General features: G+C 39.3%; 1 protein-coding gene across 5 annotated transcripts in view; it reads left to right on the forward strand.

The window, feature by feature from the left end:
* The first annotated feature begins 10,125 nt into the window (after positions 1–10,125).
* The window catches only part of ANK3 (ankyrin 3), a 557,845-nt gene continuing 555,016 nt past the window's right edge, over positions 10,126–12,954 (forward strand). For all 5 annotated transcript variants that reach the window (XR_010085575.1, XR_010085574.1, XM_063434253.1 and 2 more), the window contains exon 1: positions 10,126–10,347. Coding sequence is in view for 3 of the 5 variants with exons in the window: in XM_063434253.1 (XP_063290323.1) it covers positions 10,312–10,347 (36 nt within the window). In the remaining 2 variants the exon portion in view is untranslated. The remainder of the gene's footprint in view (positions 10,348–12,954) is intronic.

The raw sequence follows: 12,954 nt of genomic DNA on the forward strand, positions 1-12,954 counted from the left end.
ATAGTGTTCCTTTAGCAAAATACAGTGCAACAAAAAAATTTAACAATGTTCTGCAACATTATATATCTGCATGTATCCTCAAAATATTTTTGTACATGGTATTAACCATGGATTTTATTTCTCCAAATGTTGAAAAGTATAGAATTCTCCCAGTGGTAATTTCAGAAATATTTTTTAAATGTGTTTTCATATCAGATTCTCAAAATTCCTATGCATTTGGCAAGCGCATATTAATAAAAGGATTTGATTATTATTAAAAAAAAAAAAAAATATATATATATATATTTCCAGACCTTGCCAAAGAGAAATACTATGTGAAAACAATATATGTGGGGGCAAGGCCTGACTGCTGAGCTGCATATCGCCAAGACGTGTTTGCGGACAGCACATGATAGCACCAAATGAGCAGACTATCCTGCGGGACCACTCTGACCATTCGCTGCGGCCTACATGCCTTGTTGGCGTGGGAGAGGTGGCCACGCTCTCACTGCCATGTATGGCTGGAATCTCAAGTTTGGGTCCCTGTCCCAGTCCCCTATGGACTGCTGGGGGTTTTCCCAGTTCCTGGAGCAAGCCTTCAAACCCCAAAGGAGCAACACCACCTAAAGATATCAGCCCCTACAATGGCGGCAAACGTAGCTAGGCCTCCTGCAGCGGCCCACACACAATGTACCCTCAAGTGAATGGTTGACATCCTCGAGGACTTTTGTTGTCGCATTGAGGAGCTGTAAAAGGTCTCTCCTATGCCCTCATTGCTCTTACCTGCTGCCGATCGTGGTGAGATACTACTCTTGAGCTACAGACACCTGACGCACCTAACGACCAGTGCCTAGTTCAATGTACTCCTTTACCTACTTCTGCAGCGACACGTGCCAGACAAGACCCTATCTCCATTAAACCGACCACCAGTGAGGGCCGTCAAGCTGGGGGACTATATTTCTACTCTGTCCTCACCCTCCGCCACAGCTAATGGGTGACTACCTGCCGGCCCTCGGAGATTGCAAAGTACAGAAAGGGAGATTCCGCTAAGCTGTTGCTGGTTTGCCTCCCAGGCCGTCTGATGCCCGCAACCGCCTTCATGGTCAACCCTGATGCACGTTCAATATACCCACGTTCCATATACCCTCGGGGGAAGCAGCTGACATCAAGTTATGATGGCAGCCTCTTGGGATTTTTCTCCTGGTACCAAGGGTGACCGGGGCGATGGGAGATGAAAATGGGCTCTGCTGAAGTGCTTCGATGGCCCATCTATTTTCTACCTTTTGTTATCATAACTTGCATGGTGAATACTATGTTTTAGGTGGCCAATCTCCCACCCCGTGGCCTTCTATTATTTGCTCTCCTCTTGTTTAAAGTTTTGCCTAAGTAGCTTGGCTTAGCTCGGCTCCAGTATTTATTCTACGTATGTCTGCCTAGCTGTTTACCTACAGTCTTTTATTATATTTTGTTTTCAGTTTATTTAAATCTAGCATGTCACATTTATATATATCTAAGCCTGTCACTTCACTATCTAGTCTTGTAATTTTGTCAGTACGCAATGCTTGCTTTAATTATTTTACAAGTTTCCTCATCTACTGCCATACTTGGCCGGCATGTGTCTCATATCAAAAATGTTGCTGTTTTTCCATATGCCTTGACTATATTGTATTTTAAATGTTTATTTAGGCCTGTACATGCTGTCGGGGCATTACGGCCTTGGTTGTTACTCAGCACACTGAGAATAAAGATTGACAAAAACAAACAAACAAACAAAAAAAAATTCATAATAAATGTTATATTATACTTTCCTGGTTACTCAAGATAACAGAAATGTATCAGGATATTGACCCATCCCTAATTAGCTGACAGGAGCATTTGAAGAAAAAAAAAAAAAAGCTTTAAATAGATTATACCACTCCTTCCCAGTAGACGATAAGCAAAAGCAGTAAAAGAAAATGAAAGCAGTGAGTAATCCATTAACAGCAAAACAAAACAACTACGTTGTTGAGTGTTAAATATCGATTACTTAACTTCAATTAGTCTGTAGCCTCCCAAGATCGTTATCCACCACAAAACGATCATATATATGTATAGAACCACAAGCAGAAGTGGGATACGGCTGTACAGTCTATATAGGGAACATACAAGGAAAAAAACAATAGTGTGATACAGTATATACAGTGAAAATGTGCGCTTAAATGGATGCACTCACGAGATAGTAAAGGTAAAACAGCATTCAAGGTGCCTCCCCAGGAAATATGGGGGGATGCTGGTATCCTTCGGTAGTGTCTAGCAGCCAAATGGGACACAGGACTCCAGGTGAGTAATGGTAGAAAATATTTGTAGTTTTATTTTCTTTAAAAGGTGATACAACACCAAGCAGATAAAATATAAAAGTGCAGCAGTAGGTCCAACGCGTTTCGTTCAACACAGGAACTTCATCAGGGACCGCACAGTAAAAGAAATCAACAGCAATATTGCAGATTGTAAAAAAATACACATCCTACTCACCCTAACAATAATCACTATAAATAGGGCTAATCCCAATGTCCCATTGGTCCTAAGTGTGGGGGGTGTCCTCCGGGCTGCTCTCCATTGGTCAAGGGATAGTATCATCCAGCTGATTCCATTTTCGTCATTTCAATGCCCAGAAAACGAGCGCGTTTTTTTCATACGCCGGAACCGGAAGTAGATGTTTTCTTTCACTTCCGCGTTCCACATGCGTTCCACGTGCGTTCCACATGCGTTTCAAGGGCAGTCCGCACATGCTCAGTGGGTATTACACAACTATCTTAATCGGAAACATCCTAATGCATTTAAAAAATCCCTTAAAAGCTCAAAACATAACTAAAGGTGCAATTAATCTCTAGAAAGAGAAAAAATAAATTAATATATGATATACAAACATAATTAGTTACTTTAGTGAACTTGAACTTGTCATGTGACAAAATTAAACATTAAACATTATACTTCTGGTGTCTGTAGTTCTATGGAAATAGCAAACACCTTCTCTGCAAATCTATTTAAGGTGACAGACTCTTCATAAATTTCTATAAACCTCTTCTTTATTGAGGATATTGTCATAATAAACCCCTCTATAGGTTTATTTTAAAGTGACACGCACCTTATCTCCAAAAACCTGTTTTAAGTTATAGATTCCTCCGTGAATCAGTAAAGGTGACAAGCACCTATTACAAAATTATCCAAGTGACTCATACCTGATAGACTAAAAAAATAAAAAAATAAACAACCATAACCTATAAATTTTACAAATGTTCCCTGAATATTATTAGTTAAGGACATTATAAATACCTGATTAGTACACATAACTGTATAATATAAACTACGTTAATTATTATTATTGTTTCATATATGTTGTCTTGATCTATTTTTTATCTTAATTATATTCTTTGGTTTCATACATATGCACCAAAAATAGATCACTCTCATTGTCCCATATCATCAAAAGAAAAAAAGAAAGAAAGAAAGGAGAAAAAAGGAGAAAAAAAAAAAAAATAAAAAAAAAAAAGTTATCCCCAGGCCAGAGGGAGTCCACATTAACATGTCCCTAATAACCTATATGATAGATTGGTGTTCCTTTGTCTAGAGGAAGGGTACTCCCTTTAAAAAGAAATTATAAAGAGAAGAGTAATCGTTACGGTTACTCCAAAAAGCACACCAGATCTATCCCAATGTTTAAGCCCCTGGGTTCCAGGGTCTTTAACTTGTGTATCCAGAAGGTTTCCCTCTGGGATAGCTTTTTAACTCTATCTCCTCCCCGCCAGTAGGGCAGAACATGCTCGATCCCCATACATCGAAATTCTTTAAATGAAAAAGAAGGACAGCTGGAGCAGTGGGCGGAGACTGAATGAGTTACAAGTCCCTTACGTATATTGTTTAGGTGTTCCAAGATTCTAACTTTAAAAATACGTTGTGTCCGTCCCACATACTGTTTGCCACACGGACACTGCAGTAAATATACTACATGGTCCGTGTGGCAGCTAATTGGTGATTTAATCCCAAAGGATTCTCCAGTTACAAAACTGCCGAATTCCTTGGTTCTTTCCATATGGGCAGTGGTGCAGGCTTTGCAGCTATTGCATCCTCTAAAACAACCTGAGTCGGGAGGTACATTAGATCTGTTGGTTTTAATCGCATAGCTGGGCGCTAGCATGTTCTTAAGGTTCTTATTTCGCTTGAAAATCACTGTTGGACGTTCAGATAGAGAACTGCCCAAAATGGGGTCCTGTTGTAAGATAGGCCAAAATTCAGTTAAACTTCTTTTTATCTTAAGATGATCGGTATTGTATTGAGTTACAAAGGAAGATCTGAAATTACCCCTCCCTCCTGTCCCCGGTGGTTTGTCCTCCAAAAGTTGGCTTTGTTCTAAGGAGCCTATGGAACGGATCTCTTTCTCTAGGGTGTTTTTGTTATAGCCCCTCGCACACAATTTATTCTTTATATGTGTGGACTGGGTATGGAAATCATGTGGGCGGGAACAATTGCGCTTAAGTCTGGTGAACTGGCTACGCGCTATGCCTTTAAGCCACGGTTTGTGGTGGCAGCTACGTTGGTGAACGAAACCATTGCCATCCGTTGGCTTGAAGAAACATTTAGTATGGATTTGGCCCTGATCACAGAAAATTTCGAGGTCCAAAAAATGGATCCTGCTCTTGTTCCACTCAGGAGTAAACACAAGGTTGAACAAGTTGGAATTGAGATAATGAACATAATCTGAAAAGCTGTCAGAAGACCCCTTCCAGATAACGATCACATCGTCAATATAACGCCGCCAGAGCACCAGGCTCTCCCTCCAGTCATGCCCAGACCATACGAAGAGTTCCTCCCATCTCCGCATATAGGTGTTGGCATAACTGGGGGCGAACCTGGCGCCCATGGCGGTACCCGTTATCTGGAGATAATGTTGATCGTTAAAAAAGAAAAAATTATGTTCTAATATAAACTGGACCGAAGTCAATATGAAATCCCTCTGGCCTGAGGACAAGTCCAAATCCTGGGACATATAGTGATCAAGAGCTTCCAGCCCCAAACGGTGATTGATTACCGTATACAGAGATGTCACGTCAAGCGTGGCCCAACTGTAGTCGGATTCCCATTCTATACTCTCCAATTCTTGGAGAAAGGACTTAGTATCGCGTATATATGAGGGGGCCCCCTGGGCATATTTTTGGAGAAACGAATCCATATATGCTGATAAATTAGCTGTGAGAGAGTTCACTCCACTAATAATAGGGCGAACTGGTGGATCAGGGAGGCGTTTGTGGGTTTTAGGAAGAAAATAGAATATTGGAATTACTGGATTTTTTTGGAACAAGAAATCAAAATTCTTTTGCGATATAATTCCGCTATCCCTGGCTTTGATCAAAATTTCTTTCAGTTTTAAGTTATACACCAGGGTGGGGTTATTTTGTAATTTGATATATGTCTTCCTATCCCCCAGGATGTTAAGGGACTCCTTCAGATAGTAGGAGGCTGTCATCAACACTATCCCTCCTCCCTTATCGGCCTCCCTGATCACCAGGTCCTCTCTTTCCATAAGATGTTGTAAAGTGTCCTTCTCCTTCTTAGTTAAATTAAAAGGGGATGAACCTCTCTTTCTTTCGAGAGTAATGGATTGAAAAGCCTGGTCCACCATATGCTCAAAGGTCTCCAAGAATGGACCCTTACTTTGAACCGGAAAAAAATGGGACCTAGGTTGAAACTTATAATTCTCTTTCACATCTATACTATTAACCTCACCCTCAATATTAGATGGGTGTAGAAGAAAGTGCCTTTTAATAGTTAGGGAGCGAATACATTTTTTGAGGTCTATATACAGATTGAAATCATTAGCCATCTTATTGGGGGCAAACTTCATCCCTTTTGAAAGTAAATCTATTTCATCTGATGTGAGGGGGATACCAGTTAAATTGAAAATGCCTTTACCTCTTTCCTCCACATCACGGGAAGAAAAAGAGTTGGAACTTGAATCTAGTCCTCTGTTCTCACCCTCTTGTGGGGGGAGTCTTGATACAGGGGAGTGATCCATTAACCCCTTAAGGACACATGACGTGTGTGACACGTCATGATTCCCTTTTATTCTAGAAGTTTGGTCCTTAATGGGTTAAAGGAACACGTGAGAAAAGCTAACCGAAGACAATGCAAGTGCTCAAGCACTGTCTGGGGACTTAAAGGGAAATTTCCATGAAAAATGTAATTTGATATAATGTTCCATATACTCACATATCATAATTTGCAATGTTGAACTTGACAAATTGCTTTATAGTAAAAGGTATAATGTTTTTTATTCCGCTCTCCGGTTTCTCTTTGATGACATTATGGGGGGAATTTTTTTTTAGCAAGGGTCACAGAAGCTCCTGTATCTTGTGCATATCAGCAGTCAGGCAGTGTTGCAATCCGTTACAGGGTTATTTTCTAAAATTTTAATTGTGGGGAATTCAAGGAGGTTTTATTTACTCAATGCAGAATTATAATATATTGAAAAACTGTTACTAGAGGTGACTTGGAGAAATGTTCTGAATCAGAGATTTTGCCCGATTCTTGCAGTATGGCCTTCAATTCACTACAATGTGTAGTTAAAGGAACACTATAGCGTTAGTAATACAAATATGTATTCCTAACGCTATTGAGCCCTAGTCACCTAAACGGTGACTAGGGCCCCTTCCGCTGCGAATAATTGGTTAACCATTTATTTGCTTACCTTAATCTAAATCCGTGTGGAGCTGCATGCGCGGCCAGAGGCGCACACGCGTTCAAACCGGCCCATAGGAAAGCATTACTCAGTGCTTTCCTATGGGGATCTTTTTTGGCGCTGGAGGTCCGTGAGGAAGTCCAGCATGAAATAAGTGTGATTTACTCCGTGTAAATCGTGGAAGCAGCCTCTAGTGGCTGTCAGGAAGACAGCCACTAGAGGCTGGATTAACCCTGCAGTGTAAACATAGCAGTTTCTCTGAAACATACTAGGGGGTCCTGGCACTCAGACCACTTCATTGAGCTGAAGTGGTCTAGGTGCCTATAGTGGTTCTTTAAGTAAATAAACCCGATAGTGAATTAAAAGTAAATTAAAGGTTTTAGGCCAAAATAACTGAATTGATCCTAAATATAAAACTCACTTGGAGTTTCTCAAACATACTTTAGTAAATATCATCTCCTTGTTAGACGTATTAGCCGATGCCTCTAGAGTACAGGAAATACAGGATGTCAGGTTGAACTGGCTTCTTTAACTGGCTCAAAAAAGTTAAATATCTTGGAACCTTAGTGGCTATATGACCTTTACAACTTTGCAAAGTATGATATATTAGTATATGCTGCTACATATGAAAAGTATGTTTTTCATTATATTTATTCTTTACAGGGAAACTGTCACTTCTATAGAATTCATGTGATGTGACATTTTTTTTTCTTTTAAATTTATAATAAAAATGTTAACATACCCAACATTGTCCGTCCCAGAATCAGGACAGCGGTGGGATTGGAGCAAAGAGACAGGCCAGTGACGCAATCGCATTACTGGCTCCACCCGAAAGGGGCAGATCTGCATGTAAAGGAAGCATGTCCACCCCACATTGCTGGCAGGTCAGCCGCCTGTGAATACACACTAGACTGCCTGCCTGCCTATCATACACTAATGGCTGAAGATAGCACTGTTGGCTCCCTGCCGGGCACTTGTGCACCAGACGTAGCACGATTGTGTCTAATGATATGCCGTGCTATGGTTGTTGGGGACAGTTCACTGGAGGCCCTAAAAGCACAACACCAGGTGACTAAGTTAGGATCCCGCCGAAATCAGGACGGTTAGGAGGCATGGTTTTATCATAGGTGTAGAAACATTGTCTCATTTATCATCTCTTCTGCATTCATTCTCTATGCTAAGAGAAAAGGGTAGAGTTTGTAAAAATTATTGACAGGGAGCTAAGATGGAGGCACCCAGTTGCAGGATAAAGAGTGGTGCATTTCTACATTTAAATTGATTTTCACACCTCACAAGTACATATTTGTTAAGTAAGAAGATAAATAATCATAATAGTAAAAATCATGGAAAATGGCAGAGCCCTTTAAGGAGTTACATACATTTGGTACTAAGTAACTGACACCCTGTCATAAAAAAATATCCTTGTAATATTGTTTCAATAAGTGTGACAAATAAATTAATAAAATGTATACAGTCACAAATTACTTATAATGACGGTTTCCTTGTCTCACAAATTAAAACCCCCAAAATAATGATATTACACTTTTGTCACCTTGCTATGGTAGGCCCATTGTCTATTACCCTTGATTTGGCATAAAATATTTTTGGTGGGAGATCTGCAGAAAGGAGGGATAGAATCTAAAGAAGCAATTCCTATCTTAGTTCATTTGAATATACTGAAGGGAATTCTGTGAGAATTGTGGGTACATCATTTTTCAGATTAGCTATGTCTGGGCAGGCAAGTATTCATTGGGGTATATAGATAATGCAGATTTATTTAAATTTGTGGGGAGTTTCAATCACTTTTTTTTACCTCACCACAATGTTATTTAATTACTCTTTTTTACTCCTCTGAAAAGATAATTTGCATGCAGATGATGTCCTTGTTTTTTTTTTTTTTTGTTTTTTTTTATTAATCTGCAGATTTTTAATCTGGACACAAGTGTTTGTGCTACATGGATGACATCACCATCTTCTGTTCTGATAGACCCCGAGGATCCTCATTTGAACCTGTGACAACCTCAGCAAGTTGTTAGTAGCAAAGTTCAATTGCAGGAAGTCAGAGTCAGTGGGGGAAATTTATCAAAGTGTCATCTAATTTTTGGTGAAAATAAAATCTGCCAGATTTTCCATCACGTTTTTTTTTTTCATCCTAGACGTCATTTTTGAATGAGCGCATTTTTTTCACCAACACAATGGAATTATGAATATTGCTACCACCTTTTCTGACATTGATTGAAGTAGTTATGATGCCTGTAGTTTGTGTGCACCAGTCCCGCATCAATATTAAATGGTTTACTTCCCGTTTAGTAGAGATCTTTGACCTCTGGCAGCCTACAGCCTAGTCCCAATGGCGAAATGGCAGAGTTATGCCATGGGTACGAGTAGGTAATAATAGGCTCAGAGTGTCATACAAGCGCTAGCAATCCATGGTAGGAGGCAGAGCGGCTGGGCTGTGGGCTGTGGACTGCCAGGGACTGAGCATTTCTGCTAAGCTGTGAGTAAAACATTTAACATTGATCCCGGACAAGGTGCCGGATGATTCCAGCACCATAACCACTTCAATAAGTATACAAAAAAAATAATTTATAATAACTTTCACTTGAGGGAGGCAGAGGAGTGTCTAAGTCAGGTGTAACTATCTCCCCCCCCCCCCCCCCCCCAAATGTGCAGATATTTCTCAATTTGCAGAATTTTAAGTAGAAACTCTGCACATACAGATTCCTGCCACCATGGCCACTTCCAAAACCAGAAGTTTTCCCAGTGGTAGGAGTAAGCCTTTAAATATAAAACACACTTAACTCCTCTGCAAATCTAGGTACTGGAGGTGATATTTTAGAATATGCAGTGAATGAACATAATCTTATCTCAGGATTACTATACAGTCCTCATATAATGCCATGCGCACACATAACATTGTATGCCAGCTTGTGCTGGCTTTTCTTTTCATGTTTAAAAGGACAATATTTTGAAGAAATAAAAACAAAAGGGAAAAAAAAAACATTTATTATCAATTGTTAAAATTTGCATATAAGGCTGTACAAACATATCAGATGATACTTTCCCATTGAATGCAGCATTATAGGTATACCTCTCTCTATATTTTTAATAGATTGTCCCTTTTTAGGGAGGAGGGGGGAAGGTTCCAGCAGAGAAAAAGCTGAGAAAGTCCCTAAAATAATCAAACCAAATATAATCACATCTGCACAGAGTCCAAAAAAAATATTAAACAAAACTTTGAACTCCTGGGGGCATTTTCCCCCTTTTATCCTCCTACTATTCGTGACACCAGCAGGAGGCATACAGCACAGTGTAGTTGCAATGAGCAAGGTGTACAGGTAAAAAGCATGTGTCCCTCCCTACCCAGTACCTGGCTGCACTGCTAGCCCCGCCCCCTCCGCCCAGTGCAATGCAATGCAATGCAATGACAATTACTTGCTCACAAGCTGCAGCAACTACACAGCACTGCCTGCTGAGGACATCCAGGGCAGAGCAAAGGAATCAGCACCTACAGCTATATTGATCTTCAACGGGGGCTATCTGGGCTCCCCCTGCTCTGTGGTCGGTCTGGGCTTTCACTACAGAGGATTAATATAAACTTTCCTGTAAGGGGCTAAAGCATGGCTTCCTCCCCCTCCAGAAATGGCAAAACTCAGGTGAGGAAATAGTGTAGAGATTACAGACTTTCTGAGTTTATCTGATTGCATTGAACTCCAGCCTGGTATATATAGTGTGCTTTATATACAGTGTTCTGATAGTATGGGAGGGATGTTGGAGGGTGTGGGGAAAAGTAATCCAAAGTTTAACACTGCTGGTTAAAGTATGTCAGTGTGATGTGTGTGTGTGTGTATATATATATATATATATATATATAGATCTATTATAAACAATGCATGTATCAATCAATCACTGTATTAGTAGATCAGAACATTAAATTTTAACATAAAAATGTTTTTTTGTTTTTTTTTACACTCCATTATTTAATATTGTTTTTACAAATATTACAAACATGTGAATACTCGCTGTTCAATATAATACTTTGAAGGATTTCTAAATGATCATGTTGATAATGTACTAGTTATAGATGGAGAAAATCGACTGAAAGTTTTAAATCTAAAGAAACAGTGGGGGGAAAAACATTGCTGCCAGGCAGTGAAAGTGCTTTTGTTTTTATTAGAATGTAGAACTGTCAGTTGCCATTTGCTGTGAGGTCTGTTGCATTTTGCTTCCACTCCTGTGATATCATTCACTTGATGCCTGGTACTGGTTTGTTTTGAAAAGAATTCCAGAGGATACAATGTGGAAAGCTAATATGCAATATAGAAAGTGGAAATGCAATTAGCTGTATAATTAAACCACACCTGTAATGGCTCAAAGTTATTATGCATATCCACATTGTTATGAATTAGTAATATGTAATGTGACTATTTCACATCGTTCAACGCTTTATTTATTTATTTTGTGGGTCAAGGGGCTGGAAAGGGTTAAAATCTCAATGTCATAAAAATGCTAATTTTTAAATTCCATTGGAGGTTAATAATTACTCAACAAGAGGCACATGATCATTTCTAAATTTAATTAATTTGATTTTGAGGATTTAATTCATTGCCAGGCTTGGTGATATGTTCCTTTTTTTTTAAACACAAATCTTTGCTGTCCTAAAGATACGTTCTAATTAAAGTATATTTTTCTCACAATATATTTTAATATTTTCAAATAACTTTTTTTTTTTTCCTCTAAGCACTTTACTAAATGTAAAGAGTCCTGACACTTGATTAGTTTAAAAAAATAAATAAATTTAAAATGTCAGAATCATGTGTTAAACTGACTTGTATTATTTGAATAGATTGAAATAAATGTTCATAATTTTTGTTCTGTTTAAACATTGTTGCATTTATTTTTCACATCGTCTTGACGTAGCTTCCTTGGCTATTACATGGTAAACTCCGAACAAAGCCCTATTGTCAGTCTTGTGATTCTGCTATTTGGCTCTTAGACTTGTCATTTTAATAATTTAGAAGGATCATTGAAAGGATGTCTGTCCATTATGTAGGTATTTTGTAATGTTGTGGTTTAAACTGTGCGGAGATTATCATAAAAATCCATTATTGTTTTGCTTGTTTCATAATTAATGCATATTCACACAATCTTGAAATGCTTGTCTTATTCCTTAGCATTTATTACAATTAACAGAAATGTGTTTGCACTCTTGTCATTCACTATTTGCATTGTATATATTTACATATTTTATATGCTAGCAATAGGTTTGTTCTTGTACTCTGGGTGAACTAGAGTCTAGGTAGGAGATACAGAAGTCGTGCCTCCTTAGTAATGTCCTCACACTCTAGAAAAATACTTCCTTGTCAAATGTATTAACACAGCTCAGCCACTGACAGCACTGAGTGATGTGAACTACAAAGCAAACTGCATTGGAAGAAGAGGACACTCCGGGCCAGAAGTGTTACATCTGCAGTGCGAGGAGTGCAAAGCACCCAGCGCCATGAATATAAGAGAGGCCAGCTGCACCACTACGCTCCGTCATGCACCAGGAAGGAGACCATGTCCCATCTGTGTCACCTTGGCAGAGGGGAAATACTCTGTCACAAATGGGCCCTTGGCTTGTCTCTGCCTTTAAAACCCCAAGAGAACTCTGAAACCAGTGATTGGTTATTCTGCAGCCCTAGAATTTGAAACACAACAATCTTACTGTCAGGAATAGAGAGAACCTAAAGGAATGAGTACCAGTCCTTAGAGTGGCCGGGATAGTGCCCGAGCAGAGACGGCTTTCTAGTTAGGCAATTTAGGCAGCGGCCTAAGGTCTCTCACTGCCAGGTGAAACGCTATAGTGTATCTTATATATATGTTTTATTTCTAATAAACGTTGCTACTTTATTCTTACCTGGGACCCTCCAGTTGTTTTATTTTTTTAGAAGATTTTATACAGAGGACGCTCTCTTCTAATTTCTTGGTGGGGAACATACCACATATGCCAGAAGGGTTGAGCAAAGGGAATCTTTGCGAGTATCTATCCTTTTATTATTTTTATATTTTATCAGAGTCCGCTTTATTTTGTTTTAGTCTCCACACATTAAATATCGGTGACCTGCTGCTATTGCACTTACAAGTAAGAACTTTTCCTCACATCATTTGGGACCCTACTACCACACTCCTGCTGTTGGCTACTAGCCCAAGATCTGACCAGACCAGGACTACGTGTATATCCACAGGCGGGGATCATATCGCCCAGGCGATATCATATCATT

This window comes from Pelobates fuscus, chromosome 10, assembly GCF_036172605.1.
Source record: "Pelobates fuscus isolate aPelFus1 chromosome 10, aPelFus1.pri, whole genome shotgun sequence".
Taxonomy (NCBI): domain Eukaryota; kingdom Metazoa; phylum Chordata; class Amphibia; order Anura; family Pelobatidae; genus Pelobates; species Pelobates fuscus.